At 38.0% G+C, this 19,459-nt stretch overlaps 1 protein-coding gene across 1 annotated transcript in view; it reads right to left on the bottom strand.

The window, feature by feature from the left end:
• CACNA2D3 (calcium voltage-gated channel auxiliary subunit alpha2delta 3) overlaps positions 1–17,437 on the bottom strand; it is a 388,427-nt gene extending 370,990 nt beyond the window's left edge. Inside the window, exons 1-2 of the mRNA XM_058844987.1 lie at positions 17,319–17,437; positions 16,630–16,711 (exon numbers count right to left, since the gene is read on the bottom strand). Coding sequence (XP_058700970.1) covers positions 16,630–16,711; positions 17,319–17,437 — 201 coding nt within the window. The remainder of the gene's footprint in view (positions 1–16,629; positions 16,712–17,318) is intronic.
• Between the last annotated feature and the right edge of the window lie 2,022 nt (positions 17,438–19,459).

The following is a 19,459-nucleotide window of genomic DNA, read 5'->3' as shown; positions in this document are numbered from 1 at the left end:
CACATCAAAAGATATGGAATACATCATTAAAAAATCCCCCTTTGATTAAAACTTCAATCTTAATTTTATTAAAGTTTTAATCAATAGTTACTTCCCTTTGAGCAGTTGCATTATATTGTGTTTCAAAAGCATTTGTGGCAAAGACTCCTCAGAAGGCAGCTCAGCAGATTTGAGGCAAGACATGGTCACCATGACACAGCTGCCTCTACACCTGGCTCCCAGGCCAACCCACAAACTCCTTCATTTCCAGCTCTTTTCCACTATTTTCCCTGTGATGTCAGCTATACACCCAACCTTAGTAATAAGATAATTCCACAAGTAGAGTTTCCTCAGCAATTTTCTGGTTTACCTTGTATTTCTTTAACCACACCAAACAAAGTGAGAGCTTTTTATAACTATACCCAGTCCTCCCCAAAAACATACTAGTGATTGTTTTTAGGATTTCTATTTTTAGTTCTCTTTCCTCCTGAACACCTGACATAACAGCAGCTCTGGGCTATGCAGTTCCCCAGACAGCAGCCAAGCACTACTAAAATATCACTTCTACATGGGACTGGATGTACATGGTTTAAGTACCAAATCACTACTTTGGCCAATAGCTTATTAAACTTTGGGTTAAAGCAAAAATAAACCTCAAACAAAAGAAACACACACCAAAAATAGCTAGGTAAAGCTAAGATCTCATTCACAGCATGCTCTGGGCAAATCAGATGTCCTTGGGGGTGAAGCTTATTTTTTAACTCTCATTCTTTCTATTTTTCTTTTACAAGTATGCAACAACTTTATGGTAAGGAAGCTGCAAAAGATACTTTTATATGGAAAGGATTCGTTTCTTTGAAAGGTCAAGAAAGAATCCAGATGGCATCTTACCAAAAAAATCCTACTCTTAGATCATCAGACGAGAGTCTTGGCTTGTTTAGGAGAATGAACAATGGTATCCAACTTCACCTACTGTCTTCCTCCTTCACCTCTCTAATTCATAATAGACAATTTAATACTTGTGTAGCACAACAAAGTCAATCTCTGTTCACAATTTCTCCATGTTTCAGAAAACCAGAGTAAGGAAGGGTTTTTTCATGCCTGGACAAACACCACCTGCAATACAACATCTTGCTGCAGTGCTTGGGTATTTTTATCTCTGCACAGGTAGAGCAATCCTTGAATGTATAATGAATACGTGGCAGGAGGGGATCTGTACAGGTGGCTTTTTTCTTATCAGCCTTTTTCTTGTTCTCCTGGAGAACCATGTTATGAAAATTAAAAAAGTTTACCCTGTCAACCTTATCCAGACTTGGAACCATACCACAATTCTACTATATGATTTTTAAGGGCTATTTAGACAGAGTAAACAAAGAATAGACAACACAGTGTATAACTCCCTAGGGATAAATTTCACCATCTCAGACAATAAGGTGTATTCAAATGGTTCTGCATCTTTTTTTTTTACCAAACCTCATAATGCTTCATACAGCTCCATAGTACAGTCAAATGTAATACAAGGTTTTCTGAGATTTTGGGGAGGTTTTTTTTTAAGGATGTCATATGACTAGGTATTTATATATAGAACATATCTTGTGAAATCTATCAACAGCAATGAGACAAAAGTTAAGATGGAATAGGTAAAAAGTCCTAAAAATGGAATTTTAAACATGCAGTCAAAAAAGAGACATAAAACTACAGAAATGCTATTGTTACCCCTTTCTAGCACAGTAGTTAGCCTGCAGTTTTAAAATCCTCTACAGAGTGTCTCTCTCTAAGTTAAGATGGTTGTCATTAAAAAACAGCCAACTAGATCAGTTTCTTTCTGCACCTATAGCAAATCATGACCTTGAGCTGTTTCATGCACAATGAACAAGCAGAGAATAATTTACACTTTCCAGGTGAAATCACATTCTACAACCAAAGAGAAGTTCTAGACTGAATGCAGTCAAAGCCAAGTGACATTTAAGAGGCTGAATGACACTGGCAGAGATAGAGAGGTCCATGTTAACAAGTGATAGGGCAAAAGGAACCAGCCTCAAGTTGCACCAGTGGAGGGTTAGATTGGATAACAGGAAAAATTTCATCACTTGAAAGGGTGGTCAAGCACTGGCACAGGGTGTCCAGGGTGGAGTCACCACATCCATAGAGAATTTATGTACATAAATTTCTTCAGAGATAGGTATTGGGGTATTTCCACAGGCTGAGAAGGTACTAACAACTTTACTATATGTGTATGTATATCAAAAATTTTAAGTTAATACACGGAAGTAAATCTGAAAACAGGATTAAATAAACTGCATTATAAAAAAGCCAATTATCAAATAATATCAGAAGGCTGAAGCAAGGGCAGAGGGTTGTGGGGGAAAGGAAATTAAATGTATTAGAAATGAGAATAGAACTAAATGCTTAAGGCAAAAGATATGTTGTATATCAAGCCACTCATTAAAAAGGGAAAAAAGCAATTCCTTCTACGTGACACAAGGACAGAGAAGAGTTGATGTCACAGAAGGATTGCCAGCTCCTGTGAGAGGCAATGAACAGAAGAATTAAGAAGTGCGTATTTTGAAATCAGTAGGCGAGAGAATCTCATTTTATTGTTCCCCTACAAGAAATGGGATTCTATTCCAGTCACTTTTCCTTTTAGGCAACTAAACAAGGAAACAAAAGCCATTTTTAATTCTAACCTCCTACCCACCAAGAAGAAAAAGTAGTAATCAGTGAAGTACATACCCTTTTGCAGTGAAATAAATTACAGCTCGACTTAATGCGAAGCCATCAAGAAGATTTATAATTACTTTTCATATTTAAAGCATAATGTTTTTCTAGTCTGAAGAACATTGCCCCCTCAAACATTCTCCACCTCTTTTCCAAGAGAATATGGTTTCATTACAGATAACAGTCTCATTATTGTGTATGACTATTGTGAATATAAAAGAAAACTACCAGACTGCAGATCCAATTCTTTTTAATTTTATACAAAATTCAGCATTCCAAGAACTGGTTTAAAGGCTTACAAGGCAACATACAGCCACAGGAGATGCAGGCCTGCTCATATATCCTAGATATATGCAGATTTTTTTTTTTTTCTGCCTTAACTACCTGCCAGTCAACAGCAATTCTTTTCTTTATTTTCTTCTTTACATCATTTCTCATCAACAGTGATGATTTTAGCCATAGACCCTCAACAGAGAACCTGCAATTTTTTGACAATAATTGAGTCTACAACACTTTAGGAAAGAACTTTTCATTAAAAGCTACCCCAAAACGACCTTACTTCGGGCACAAGTCTGCTGCAGAGGTGCCACTCACATCACACTCCCTTCTGCATTGGCCTTAATCGACCCTGAACTGTTGTGCATTCAAATGTTATGGTAATTAGTTTACTTCCAAATGAGACTGAAATAATAACATTAATCCTGCACACACCTTGTTTTCATTCAAGCTCCTAAGCCTTTGGAAACAGGTGCTATAAATGCCACGTAGATGGTTCCCTTTTTTTGACAGCGTTGTTATATATGCAAAATTACAGATAATTGACTGTTCAGTCAAATAGATCAATCATTCATCCATACCTACTGGTGATATTTGACCCCACTTTATTAAAATAAAACACAACTTACAAAACAGAGTACCACACCATATAAAACACACCCCATAGAAGCAAACTTTGTAAAGAAATTCCCATCAAAACATTTTTAAACTGCAGACAGAAAGAAGGACTTTCCACATCTTTATACACGTGGAAAAATACATTTCAGAACGGAATTGCACAAGGTTAATCACCAGGTCAGGGGCAAACTAGAACTGTAGGTTTTTTGAAGGCTTTGAAAGCAGGAGTATGATTTAATTCAGCTTAATGGCTGCACTAGACAATGAACACATCAACATTTCAGCCAAGATGGGAAAGAATCATCTCTGCCAACCTACAGGTTAAATAATGTTGAAAAATTTGCTGTGAGTGAAGTCCAGGCAATGCAAGCCACAGTAGAGTCTGCCTGGATTTCTTGTCCTTTCAGCCACATCAGAAACACCCAGGCTTTTACTAGAGTCTGGAGAGGAAGGTCCCCAACAGGCAGAGGGGATTTGTGTGAAGAATGGGAATTCTGTACTTTTCAAGACACCATTATTTAGGTTGTGCATTTTACTGAAGATTCTTGAGAAGAGCTGAGTTAGCAGCTGGTTTTGTCTGACAAATCATGTTCAGAATAATTAGAGCTTTCAGTAATTCGACTCCTGTATATTTATAAACCAAGATAAATAAGCAGCATGCAATCAGATAAATATGCTCTACATGACATAATACTATACACTAAAGTTTGAATTATTCCAACACATAAATATAGGTCCCTATACAAGTATAGGTCCCTCATATAATGCTGTCCATCCTTCTGCCATCCTTTTTCAGACAAAATTCCCTAGACATCTTGCAATGCTGAGGAAGTTCTACTGAACAAATATATATCTACATTAATATCATGCTTAAGGTGGACTGGACAGGAGCAGTGCCAATTAATGAAGGTAGCTGAACTATATTCCTATTACACTGGGGTTTTACAGAATAAAGGACTTTGGCAAAGCAAACTACAAATTTTTTTAAATGTTTAAGCATTCCAATTTTAAGCATCTGAGAAGCAAACTACAGAAGTCAGAATTACATCATTACTAAATCCAGTTTAATTTCAGGTGCCTTTCCTGAATCGAATTTTACATTTCTTAGCACATCATTTCTTCTTATTTTTAGTTCTTGGCTAAAGTTTTAAATCATGTGGTACTCATGCACTCAAAAAATATAAGCTTGACCTTCTATGACTTATATATTTTTTAATATGTCATTTATTTAGTACATTTGTCAAAAATAATCACCAGAATATAGATATTGCCTGCATTTCATACAAATGTATTTTCCAATTGTCTTAAAATACAGAGAAAAAACCAACATTCTTCTGTCATTCTGCTTCTTTGCTCCCAGTGTGTTCCATTCCTCTTCATTTTGTTACCTTTATGTGTCCCTGTTCTCACCTTTAGCTGGTTTTTGAGCCTGCAGCAGCTTCCTGATGCTGACTTTGCTCTCTGCAAAACTTGCCTCCTGCTCCGTGACAGAATTTCCCTTTGGTTTTGGAGGGAATTCTGTCCCTCCCACCCCATTTCCTGCACATGCCATCCAAGGCACAACACTGGATTAAATTGGCTGTTAGTGGGGAAATAACCACCCTCTCTTTCCAACAACATGTACAATGTATACAGTGCACCAATAGATCCTAATCTATTTATTCTTCCTTTTAAGGGTTCATACATCATGATTTAATTAAAAGATTTTAAGAAAAACAGCTTCTTCTCCCATTCTTAGGTATAGAAGTATTACTAAGCTATTACCCATTTTATTTCTGCATCATTTTCTCAGGTGATCATATCCTTACTGCAGCATTATGATTATGATTAGCTGCTGAAGGAACAGAAAAATCACATTAATGGCAAAAATTTCCAAAGGAAAAAAGCAATGGCTATAAGCAAGTGGGAGGAAAGTTAAGGACAAAGTGACAAAGAACACATGAAAATAAATTTCTATGTTAATTGAAATGTAGGCAGAAATAATCAGACACTCATAAAATGATAAATAAAATTGCTCAATTCCCAATTTAGCTGCATTTAACAATTGTGAATTTTACTCCAGTGAGAGTCTTGTTGGTTGGATCTTACTTGGAAGAAAACCAGAATAGGTCAGAACACATCTGAAGCATCTAGACAGGAGAAGTAGTGCAGAACTGTAGTTATGTGGAAAATGGAGAATAAGAAAGAAATACCAGCATGGAAAAAATTATAAGGGAAAGAAGAAAAGGTTTGCAAATTTGCAAATTACTTTCTGATATCAGCAGAGCATATCACCTTATATTCAAACCACAGGAGGGATTCATCTGACAAAAAAGGGCTCAATCTCACTTGCCAGTGCAATGCCATATGGAGATTGATTGCCAGCTACAGACACCAAATATCAACAACAGGAATAAGCGAGATTTGATCAATTTTGTAGTTTTTGAGGGCTGGCTGTTACAGGAAACCACTTATCTTTCAGTAGTGCATGAACTTATATCTAAATAGTGTGTTAAAATTAATGCCTTGTAGCTCTCAGAGCTGATCCATTCCGTTCCACTTCCCTCTATTTCCATATCCATATGCTAAGGGTGTTCTTCAGCAGCCAATTCCCTCTATATGCTAAACTCTCTATAATGAAGCATTGCCCCTAATTCTAATCTCAAAGTTTTAAAATTTGAGGGAAAAGGAAGTATTACTAGGCCCATTTTACACAGAAAATGAGGAAAAGATGCCTGCAGTTAGGGAGAGGGGGGAGTTTCACTTGCAGTTTTCATTTTCAATTTAAGGTTTCTGTCACTCTCCATGAAATCCTGCCACCACTGAGTGCACATTACAGGTTAAATTAGCATTGTGCTTAAGGACTGCACTGAGTTTTGGCCACCAAGATTACAGGACTTAAGCAGACCATCAAGAAATAGTTATCACAGTCCCAGGATAAAAGCCAGATATATCTATACATAGGAAATTAGAGTTGACCAGCAGAAATTCTCCAGTTTTCTTTCATTTGCACTCCTCTCCCTCACAAAGGTTTCATGGGGGATGCCAGAATTTATTCCTCCTTGTATTGTAAAACTGCATTGCAGTTTGTAATGACAGTGTATGTCTGAAATGTGAAGTGAGTACCCAGATTTTTTCCATTTCATGCCATCTATAATCTCTTTCTTGTTGTACTTTGATGAAGAAACAGCAGAAAACATTATAAAAGGCACAATGTGCGTAGGGGGTAATAAATCTGCTGGATGCAGATAGTCAATGGCTGCAAGTCATAATCTAAAGCTTTGCTCTTAGCCTCCTACCAGTTTTCATTATCAGTGAAAATTGCTATTAATGTAATTCGATAGCATCATGTCCAAACAGCTCTGCACTCATACATTTCATACAGCTGTCAGAAGATGATAGACATTTAGCTTCAAGGTAAAGCCAAAGTTTGAATGTTCCTGCTTTTTATCTCTGAAGCTTTGTTACTTTAGAAGATAATTATCTAATTTTGTGACCAATGATGTGCTCACAACACATCAAATTTTAATACCCATAGTATGTAGATTTTTTGTGTGTGTGTTTTGAAAGTTCACAATTTTAGATAGCTTGAGACAAAATCTTCAAAGTATATTGAATAGCCAAGTATTAAAATGGGACCTGGAGGAACAATAAGAACACTGCATGCTGGGGCCCTGACCAGAGTTTTCACAATGCATTCCAAACAGCATTTTCACTCTGCTATTACCTAACAGGCTACACATATTATGACTGCGTAATTTTCAATCCCACTTTTTAGGAAAGCAAGTCAAATCCTTGTTTGTGTATAAAAGCACAAAGAAATCCCTTGACAGCGACTGTAGAAGAGAGTAAAAATAGACAATAAGACATAAAACCTTTTGCCAGCTGATACACTCCTCCTGTACAATAGTAAGTTCACTTAAGATACAGGGAGGGGATAAAGATAATAAAAGAACTGGCTAATAAAGCAACTGGGAGATAAATGGCTTTTCTTAGCCCTAGATTAAAAAATAAATTCCTGTGTTACCACGACAAATTAAAAAGTCTTCTCCTATTCATGCAATCAGCTAAGTGGAAATTACTCTTGAGACTTCATAATTATAAGAACAGTTACATATTCCTATTGTGAGTGGTAAAAAGCCCACCTGAATGTCAAACAGCAGAGAGCTCAGTTTAAGAGTCCATAAAACTACTGAGAACTATTTTTAAATAATAGGTCAGAAAAAGTGTTGAGACCTGATAAAACAACTCAAAAATTCCATAATGTTGTCTATGACTGGGGCCTGAGGAATGCCTGACAAAGGGCTGTGCCTTTCCCTGCCTTCCAGGAGATTATGAAGATGATAAACCAATGATATTTAGGGAGGTAGAAGTGACACTCAGCAGTCAAATCAAAATGGGAGGTTCCAGCTGAAGTAACTTCTTGTCCAGGCTAGAGACAAGCATTGGAACCAAAGAGGTTGTGGTAATGCTGTCCTTGAGGGTTTTGAAGATCAGACTCAAAGACCCAAGAAATCCACACTGATTTTAGCTTTGACCCCACTTTGAACAGGAATCCAAGTTAAAAGACCTTCTAAATCCTGTTCCAGAAGTAGTTGTTCCATGAGTCCAGAAATAATGAAAAACAGAGTTCCATGGTGGAAGACAGGAAGCCTTTGTGTAGAGAGGATGATGGGTGTTGGTTTCCAGAACCAGTTTTGTGGAGTCATTAGTCTCAAATGCAAAAGTCTCAATACTTAGAGTATAATCAGAATTTTTTAATTCAGTATCACTATATTCAGAACAACATTAACCAAAAGAAATCTACTCAACTTGCACACTGTAGAGGCATGGTATCAACAGGACATATAATCCATCACCTGCACAAAATTCAGGGAAGCTTGTCAAATCCACATTTTGAGAGCACCGAGGAAAAACATTTTATAAGACTGTTAGAAGCTCTTCCAGCCTTTCCTAAAAACTAAGAGGAATGCTTCAAGGAAATTACTGTCAGCCATACATATGAGAAACTTTACTAATCCACAGGATCCACACATTAAGCCCTGATATTCTGAATTAATTACACACACACTTCTCACTTTATATCCCCAATCTTATGATGTAGATTAGGCCACCTTTTAGTTTGGTTTGTTAATGGACCTGAGAACAATTTTTTCCTTTATCTTTTAAATCCTTAACTTTGGTGCTCTAAGATTTCTATTTATCCTTCTAGATTGAGATAACTATCTCTAAGTGCCTCCTGTGCTATAAAATTATTTATGCAAAACATTTGGCATCAGGTTCAGAAGAAAACATTTCTCTCTAGAAAATATGCCCATATAAAAACAGAAAAATTAAAATGAAAGATAAATAAGATGGTTCAGAAAGAGGGAGAGAAACAAAGACAACAATTAAATGTGTCAAGTTAAGAAAAGTTAAAGCAAAATACACAAGTAGGGGCAGGTACTTTGAGAAAGAAAACACCTTCTGAGAGTTTATAAATTGTTTTTTATCACCTCAGTGAAATGCATTGGTTTGACTCTACAGTTCTTTCAGGAATCTTGACAGACAGAAAATATGTTTAGAAGAAATCACTTGTCAAACTCTTTTGATGAAGAATCACTACAAGAGTCTATATACTTTGAAGACTCCATCCAACCAACCAACCCGGCTCCACAAAAAGAAGCAATCCTTCAGGAAAATTCTTCTCAAGAATAACAACAGTGAAGAACAAACTTCAACAAGTATCAGCTGCTGCTAACAAAGCACTAGAAGATGTGGCAGGTACATAAGGAATCAACCAGAAATTTACCTCTGATCATTTCTGTCTTTCTCACTGGGACATCTTGAACAAGGAACACCTTGAAAACCTCACCCTGCTGATATCATGTGGCTGTCAGGCCTGAAACCCTACAAGAGATGATCTGAGCAGTCTACATCTTATTTCAACAAGTTTAGTCTATTATAGCTGACATATTTATTCCTCTGTGGTAAAATTATATTTTTATTAAGATCATTTGTTTGTGTGCTTAAAAGGGGAGGGGAAACCAGCAAACCTTCATCCAGCCTGGCTCCCTGGCTACCCTGTACAGCACTAACAACTGTGTTTATAACCTGTTTCTGCTCTGAAAAGTGAAGGACACCCCAGCTATGCCTTAAGGAGATATAGACACAAAGATTAATAGCACATAGATACAGACATCAAAGAAGAAATACAACTACTGTTATTGATGATAGTCCAAAATCAAAGATGTAGCTCATCTTCCTAACATAAGGCAGTTCATCAAAGTCTACATAAAGGCCAGGACCTGTTCTGAACAGCCAACCTGCAAGAGTTCCACACTGTTCAAGGGTTTTCTCTCAGTACAATTAATTAATTAATTAAATCAAATCAATCAATAAATAAAGTGATAGTAGCAGAAAAATTAATTCTTGTGTTTTAAGACCAGTTCTTGGACATCTACCATGGATATGGAGAACAAATTTTTACTGCCCTATTTTTGATATGCTGGATGCAGAATCTGTACACTCCTACATGGGGTGTCTTGAGCAGTCACACTCCCCTCATGTCTTATATCATTGTCTTTAAAACCAGTGTACTGGTTCTCATTTATTACATGGGTAACTTCACGTGGAAACTCCTGGGAGAACTGAGGGCAGGATATTTTCATAATTATGTGTCTCTGGAATTAATCACTTAGGCTACCAAGACCCTTATAGACTTCTTTCCAACTATGATTTTAAAAGAAGTGGCTTTGCAAAGATCTCCTTTTTAAATACAAATCTTGCAATTATTTGATCACACACTCTAAAAAAGTACTCCAGCTTTACACAAATTAACTTGGTGGAAGCTAAGCAGGATCATAAAAACATCCATGTAATTTCGCAAAAACATTATATGTAAAAAAAGCAAAATGAAACTTCACAAGAACTACATATTAATTATTGTATTTCACTAAAACCTGTCAGTGAAGCTTCTACAGAAACTAAAATACCATCTACCCTATCAATATATAATTTGTGCTGTAAAATGTGTTAGCACTTATTATCAGCAACAAAAAACTGTCCCCTACAGAACAGTAATGACATTTGAAAGTGTGGAGTATTGATTAGGAGTTACTTAAGAGTGAATCATCACTACCATACAGCATCTATTCATGCTCTACATACCTTCACTGTCAAGATAATTTGCATGGAGAGCAGCTCCTTTCACCTTGAAACGTAAGCATTTTTCCAGTACAGGATGTGAAAACAAACAACCATAAATGCATTAAGCAAGGGAATTAGCATTCGCCTCCTTCCAAGATCTGACGTTTTCCAGTTGGATTGTCTGCTCAATAATTTCCATATTAAAAGACATTACTGAAAGTGTAATGCAGTTATCACGAGCTTACTAAAGCCATCTCATATTCCTCTTACATACTACCAACAGAACTTTTTTACTTTCAATAATACAAGAGAATCACACTCTGCTTGCAAAACCCAGAAAGACACAGAGCATAGTGCAAAATAGAGAGTGCTGAAGGAAACAAAACATGAATCCAGCATTGCTTTCCTTTTAGACTAAGTAAAATCTAAAACATGATGTTTGACATTCAAGCTGATTTGACTACATTTCAAAACCATTACCAACACCAAAAAAATTATTACTCCTGCCATAACGTTCAAACAGGAGGGAAGAGTACAATTCAAGGTCCAGTTCTAACTTCACAGAAGAGAAAGAAAATTTTCCAGTACCTCCAGAAAAGGTAGAAATTTATTATAAAAAAAGAAAGCCAAGGACAAAGAGAGAATAAAACATTCAAAGTTAGATAAAACTAACCCTTTCCTCTACAGATCAACCTACTACCTGAACATTAGCATGGAACCCACCAGGTTTTCCCACCAAATGCATTATTAGCATAACAATGTGTTTGATTTCCTTAATTCTTGAACAAAGTTAAAATATCTGTCCAGAATAATTTGCACATCCTTATGTCTGCAGATAACAATAAATATTTCAAAGCACACTGAAATGTTCTGTACCTAGTTTGGTATGGAGAATAATCTTGTCATTCATGTAGCCCAAAGATCTGTAGGAATTAAAGGGGATGGAGATTCAAGCTCTGCAAGTTCTAAAACATCATTTGCATTAATCATCAGAATTACACTGGCTTAGGAATCTCAGACATATATTTATTTTATTTTCTAAAGTTTGATTTTAAGTCAGTGCTAGGAGATACATATTGCATAAAGCAGACTTCAGGAGTCCAAATTATGATGAATTAACTCTGAATACAGTTTTTGGTAAGTTCTACACCATTTACCTGGGTGGTAGGTTTTGAATTTGGGTTTTGGGGTAGGAGTCAGCTTTGGTTGGTGGGGAGAAGGGGGTTGTTGCTGTTGATTTGGTTTCTTTGAAGGGGGTGGTGGTATTTCCTTTGATGGAATTTTTTGTATTTTTTGATTTATAGCCATATGCCTATAGATTTCGTTGATAATTTTTCCCTTTTTGATAGAATAATGTATTATTTTTGCTATTCAGAATTGTTCAGCTGGCAAAAGTTTAAATTGATATCAAAAAAATGGTCCATGCCTAACCTTTAACCTGCATGTCTCAGCCCTACTTGACCCTTCCTTCAAAGCAGTCATTGCAGCGTCTCAAGAAAAAAAAACAGCCTACAAAAACCAAAACCAACATAAGGCTGAATAAAAGAAAGGCAATTAATGTCAAGATGATTGCACTAAACTTGCCTAAGAATTTAAGTCACTATTATACAATTTAAACTAAAGATAGATGTACTGTATGAATCAGATCCACCAGCTGAATGCTAATTGATCTAAATCACCCCATTAGATTAATTTTGTGCTGACATTTCCACAGTTGCAAGAAACTACCAAGATACAGCACCCCATCCTAGTCAGGAAGATAAGATGCAATTCTGCATCTTTAAAAACAGGAATGCTCTCCTGCCTGGAAAACCTGCTCTGAGAAAACAATGGTTTGAGGACTCCCAGCACAAGGAAGGATGTGTTGAAAGAGGCAGGCAGATGCAGACTCCAGCCTGCTTCAGACCAAGGCAGGCAGTGCTTACATAACACTGAGGGCTCCAGCAGACAGCTTACATAAGGAAAATCTGAAGGGGCCTTAAACAAGCTTCTCATCAGGATTAAACCACTGTGGAAAACCCAAGAAATTAAGGGTATTTTCACCTGGAAACCATTCCTACATTTGCAATAAATAATAATGATGATTCAGGAGGAAATGAAGAATTATCATAGCTCAGAATAATTTTTTAAGAAGAGTAGTCTCATCAAAAGGAACCTGAGAAAGCATAGACCACGCTGCACTTTCACACAAACAGACACAGCACTGATTTAAGAGCTTTCCTGTATCACAACAGCATTCCCCAAAGCCTGTTTTCCAAACCTCTAATTGCAGCAGCTGAAGTGAATGTGTTCCTGGCACCTAACCCTTGTTTTGCATCCCATATTTGAAGCCTGGCTTTGCCAGTGGGCTACACTCACATTCAGTACAGGATCCACTAAGCACAGAGTGTCTACAAAACAAAAAAAAAAATCTAAGATTTCAGGATTCAAATAAGGCAGATGTCTTTTGACAGTCTAAGCATAAAAACAGCACCTAAGAGAGGATTAAAATTAATTCTTAGGCCCCAGTAGTATTTTCTAAGTAGGTGAAGAGTATGAACATCTCTACAGCATCAAGGAGCCTCTCCAAATCTATGTGGAAACTGTAAAGCCTCCAGAAACCAGACAAATTAGGAATAATACAGTGCTGTTTGCTTCTGGTTGTTTTCTTGTACACTTAACTGTGTTCCATCCCTTAGAAAGCAAGGAGTAGAACATTTTTTAAGTACTAATTTTGCCTAAAACCTCATCATAATTTCTGAAATTACTTACTGAACTATTCTTTTCCAAGCAATTTGAAGCATCTGTATTTCATCTAAAGTCAGTTTTGGGAAACGTCCTATACCCCGGATACATCTAGGATGCGTAACAAAACACTTGAATAAGATTATCATAATGACATAAAATAATGAAACATTCAATTAAGATGTGGGAAGTGGTGGATTTAAAAAAAAACACTTTTAAAACGTAACCAAAATATTCTTACACATCTTTTACAAACTCAAGAGGACACCTGTGCCGGTCACCCATTTGATGGTCACAGCACAGAAAGACCTTAAGAATTGCAATAACTCCATCAATATTCACAACTGTAAACTGGCAAAAAAATTCTTTACTGAGTATCTCACTTGAATTAATTTGCTCAATGAAATTTTAGCGTGGGTCAAATGACTCAATGTGCAAAACGTTTGGGCAGTAGAGACTGTCAATCACGCCTCGACTGTGAGCGCATCCCTCTGAAAGCAGAACTCACCGTGTGTGCTGACAAAATGAATCAAGTAACCTTTACATTAATTTTTCTTTTAGCAAGCCTGTATTAAGCTAAATGGCACTCCCAAGCAGTTGACAGTTGAGGAATCTATACTGCCCAGATCCATAATCATACACACATTTTACATCTTCACTTCTTTAAGGATGTTTAATTCACAATCAGGAAATGTGGGCTCCTCCGGTAATATCAGAAGTCTCACTGCTTCTAAAAGTGGAATCTTGACTTTAAAATGGCATGGATTCTGATCAGCCAGAGATAATAGTAAATACCAAACATATTCTTGATGCCTGGCTAGTGGGGAGGGAGAGAGTGGGAAAGAAAAGCATTTGTTTTTAGAGTTCTCCTGTGCTATCACCTCCTTAACTATTGTGACAACCTCTGTCACTGACTTTGCATGTTAAAAATACTTGCACTCTTGAAGTTTGGTATGTTTCTATTCACACAAGCTCACAGAAGAAATATACTTTATAACAATACAAAATAGTACGTGCTAAAGTCAGCTGCCATCCAGGCTTGTTTGCCACAATCAGCACCAGGATACAGCAAGCTTAAATGGACAGAGACATTTTGGAATTCTAAATAAAAGAAAAAGCGACAGACATCTTATAAAAACTACTGTAACCAGAAAGAAAAAAAAAAAACAATAGCCTATGTGACAGAGTAATAAAAATGCTCTAAATACCTGTCAAACCTGTGTTTTGTCTTTTCTTTTTCATTAAATAATGAAATATAATATAAGCAAGAAAGAAAAACAAAATAGCTTGGAAAGAACATACACTGTGCACCTTCAAAAACAGGAGCACAGACTGGTTAGTGAAACAGAAAGGATGCTGATGAAAAGGTAAAATGAATAGCTTCCAATTAGCTACAATTATAACAACCAATAGGAAGCAATCTTGCTACTTCAGAGGGAAAAAACACATTACAGAAGGGATGACAGCAGCATCTACTATGAGGAAGAGAAGGAGGATTAAGGATTCCATATTGATTCTTTGTGGATTTTAGCTTGATTGCCACATACGGTACATTCCATATTCTTCCAGCAAGTGTTGGGCTCAGTACTGGGTAGGTTTCATTCCCAAAGCCATTTTTGCGCAAAAATGGCTGCGCGTGGAACAGCTCCAAAGTTAAATAAAGATGCTAGTTTGTTATGGCTTAATAAAAATTAAAAATAAAAAAAAAGCTTTTTAATAATACTTGATTACAAATTAATCCAAACTGAAAGCTCCATCTGCTTTATGAATTTAAGGTGCTCATAAAAAACAGTGACAATGTAAGACTACACAGACTTTGAAGAATGTGAGCTGGAAGTATAATAAATATTGAGTGTCCAGATTTTCATAATAAAAATCAAAGTTTTCCCAACATACTGAAGTGAAGCCATTTAAAGGCCTTAAAAGGCAGTAAGAGACCGCAAATATTTTTGTTCTTAATAGCTCTGTATTTTTGCTTGGTGAAATTCATGTTTTACAGTCCTGGGTACACAAATCTGAAAAGACAAGCTGCTATAGAACTCTTATGTCTTTAGTAATTACTAAAGCCAGTTGGTTTCATTTTAAAGGATAGCACAGGCTTTTTATTTCAGCTGCTACACGTACAGTTATATAATTTCACACATATATAAGCCTTCCGAAATAAATGCTACAAGCTCAAGGAATAATTTCTTTCACAATCAGACAAGAAATAAAATTAGTGCTACTCAGAAATAAAAATCATGTCTTACAAAATTCAGCAGAAATTTAATACATGGCTTGAATGAGTGTTTTGATCAGTGAATGTCTCAATGTTTTTCCATTTACATATTGCATTTTGAGAATCCCGTATAATAAATGTCCCAAAATTGCAGTCTCAATCTAACATATTCCTTAGTCTCTCATTTTTTTGTTGTAACTGTTGTAAAAATAAACTGTTTATTTTAATAAAATAAATAAAATAAAAGTTTACTCTAGGTTGCATATTTAAATTAAACAGAGTCCTTAATATATAGCTAATACTCAAATCTGCTTTTTTTATTACCCTCTGCCCCAATTATTCAGACTTACACCAATTTCTCAAGTTTTTTGCTATACTTCACTACCTTATTACCCAGCTGTGCAGCTGAGCAGGAAGATAACCACATTCATTCCTCTTATCTGTAATGATGTAATACATCTCAGCACTGGGTTGAGATGATTGGGGGAATAATGGCATTGTAAAAACTGCAGAGATGGCAAACAACAGTGCAGCCGCCTTCTCCTGATACAGTGCATTGTGTACACACAGCCCAGGGTGAAAATAATACAATATGCACTAATTCTGCTCCTTGGATGAAGTTAACATTTTTCATAAGAAACGGCTGTTTCTGCACAGAAACATCATCATCATCATCATCATCACCACAATGCAGCAACCAGACTGAACACCCGCAACCTGGGCTGAAGCCTAGGCTACAAGAAATGAGTGTTGGAGTTTACTTTCCAGTGAAAAAATACAGTCATCCAAACAGAAAAATATCAGGTTAAGCAAGGACTCTACAGATAGTGCAGTGCAATGCAAAGAGTCATCAGGGACTAGTATGCCATACAAAAATAGATCATGGACAAAAGCACGTACAGCACTGCTTTCCTGTTCATTTAAAAAATTAAATCTGCCTCCATTTTCTCTGTTAAAACCTTCCTTATGACAACCAAAGAAATCCTTACCTTCTGTAGGAGCTGGGAACCTGAGTATTTGGCTGCAATAGATTTGATCTCTCCACCAAATGCTGAGGCCCAGAGCTTTACACTGTGAAGAAAAAAAGAGACAGGAAGAAATGTAATACACATGTCATAGCAAGCAACAGAGACTGTAACAGCTTCAGCTGCACTCAGAAGGAGCCGAGCAATTTTGCATTAGAGAGCTCACTAAGGAGCCTAAGCACAGCAAAAGATCAGTGAAGCTGTACAAGTATAAGCACAAACTAGACCCCATGCTAAGGTAAGGCCTCTGATATGAAACTACCAACCTGAACCATTAAAATTTAAGGAATTAACTTGCACAGAAACATCCTTTGGTACAACGTGACACATAGCAATTGAAAAGAAAACAGCAGATAAAATGGCAAAACAGCTCTGAATAATAAATTCCCACATGATAAAGAGTTAACAGCATCAATTTCAGTAAATGCAAGCACCTAAAACTCAGTGGCCACATACTCCACCAACACATGCTCCTACAATAAAATCAAAGTAGTGCCAAGCGTCTTGGAGACAACCACTTCAAACACAGCTGACAGAGGAGCAAAGGTGCCCTGGAACAGTCAAATATCTGCAGTACAAAAACAGGAGAACTTGAGCAGCCAAGTTCTCATCCTTGAACGTGGTCCTGAGAGGAATAGCATGAAAGCACTTACACTGACAAGGGGATCTGCTGCTCCGATCCAACCACATCCACTAAGGCTGTGTTAAAAGCTGTCCAGAAGATCAAGAAAAAACCCCCAAAAGCCCGAAGAAGATTTAGGTTCTCTGGCATTGTGCCTCTCTGTGCCTGGAAAGGTTTGGGGAAATTCAGGTGAAGCTGAGTTCAGCAGCAGTGGGGTTTTGCTTTTAAAAGCTTCTTTTCCCCCACTCTTACCCTCTTCCACTAGAAGGGGACACTGGAACACCGGAAAAGAAAAATTCAAAGCTCCATCCTCATTCCTCCAAAGTATGACCCTCTCTGTGTAATGGAAGGAGCAGACCAGAAGCGAAGCTCTAATGACTTGAAAACTATTGTGTCCCTGGAAACAGCAAAGCGTTTTCCAGCACTACTGCAGCCACTTGCATGTAGTTCTTTACAACTCCGCAGTCAGCAGTGTGCTGAAGTTACTTCAGTGACCTACTGCTGCTCCAAAGTGCCCTTAGCAGCAAGAAAGCAGACTATTGATTCCAACTGGGGAGGCTGTCTTCTTGCAATTACTGCTCACTTTGCAAATGGAAAGCTGCCTAGAGTTCTCCTTTCCCTCGCCGATAAGCTGCAGCCTTCATCCCGGGCGCAGGCAGCCAGTGCATTGGTTCGGCGGAGCGGGAGCAGCAGCCTTTTAACGGGATAGCGCCGAGACAGAGAGGCAGGCACGGGAGGAGCTGGACCAGAGGGAGGGCACGGCAAAAGCAGAGAAAGTCTGGAGGAGCCGAAAGTGTAGTTGAGCCCTTCCAGGGAGGCGAGAAGAGAGCGCCGCACATTGCCGGGGGCTGAGCCTGGGAGGGCTCGGCGGGGCTGGCAGGGGCGGGGGCGTGGGGCCGTGCACACCCACCGGAGCCAGCTTCAGGCAGGGCAGAGCCGTGACAAGCACCTGTCTGTCACCCGGCCCGGAGAGCCGAGGGCTGGCCGGGGCTCGGCTGCCGGCAGCAGCATCCCGGGGCGGGCGGAGGGAGCGGAGCCCGGCCCCCGGAGCATCGGGCGGCAGCGAGCCCCGGCTCCCGGCCAGGCTCGCACATCTCAGCGGCTCCTGGCGAGCGCGTCCTTGGCCATAAAGGCTCGTTCGCTGCTTCCTCCCACGCCGGAGCACTGCAGCAAGTCACTCGCCGAGAGCTCGGGACCAGCAAAGGCTTATGAATGAAAAGAAATGCAGCATAAGTAAATCAATGCGGGCTGACTCCAGCCTATGAATAAATTATTAATTTGTGCTCAAAGAAGAATCCTCTTGATATAGCAAATATAGGATTACAAGCTCCTCCACTGAGAGAGCAGCGTACCGAGCAGAAGGGATTGGTCCAGGTATTTTTTGTTGTTGCATTTTAAAATGTACCCCACCCCTCTTTTGCTTTTATTCTTCTCCCTCTGCTTTTTTCTCACCTTCTTCTCCGCTAAATGTGCAGACTTAAAATAGCAAGTGAACTTTAATGTAAACAAGTATGGCAAGACCATGATCTGAGCATGGGCTGAGTCATCCTTGCATCCTACAATATAGCTCCGGTGTCCGCTCCAGAATTCTAGTTTCTTCCCTCAGTAGTTATAATTAAGACCTCAAAATATTCGCTCTGCCTTTGTACACTGTTCTTATCTTAACATTTTCTGTCTCGAAGCTCGAGATGTAGTACCTGTATTTCTTTGCACATTAGCATCTCTAAGAGCACTGAACAGTTTGCTTTAAATATCAAAACCTCTATTCAATACCTAGCTGACAAAAGCTTCCTGCTTTCTCAGAAGAAACGAGAAGTTTAAAGATAGAAAGACTAACAGGGGAACTGTGGAGAACAGAGCAGCACAGCACCCTGCAACTTTCACCACCCACCAGGCATCCCCACCAAGAACAGTAAATAGATCACATTTCTCTCTGTACTAATACCTTTTTATGAAGACAATAAAGAAAAAATTCTTAAAAGGAACGTTTATTTTGTGTATTACTGAACCATTTTGAAAGTCATGTTACTTTTCATGTGCTGTTACTGTGGGTTTCCTAAGCAGTGTTTTAAACACGCTACCGTGTCACCAGGTGTTCAGCTTACCTACAGGCAGAAATGTAAAAATTCACATGGCTGACTAACAGTATATAATCAATTATGTGCTCCTTTG

This window comes from Poecile atricapillus, chromosome 9 (genome assembly GCF_030490865.1).
Source record: "Poecile atricapillus isolate bPoeAtr1 chromosome 9, bPoeAtr1.hap1, whole genome shotgun sequence".
NCBI lineage: Eukaryota > Metazoa > Chordata > Aves > Passeriformes > Paridae > Poecile > Poecile atricapillus.
Note: the sequence above shows the minus strand (reverse complement) of the source record. Positions and strands in the feature narration are given on the sequence as shown.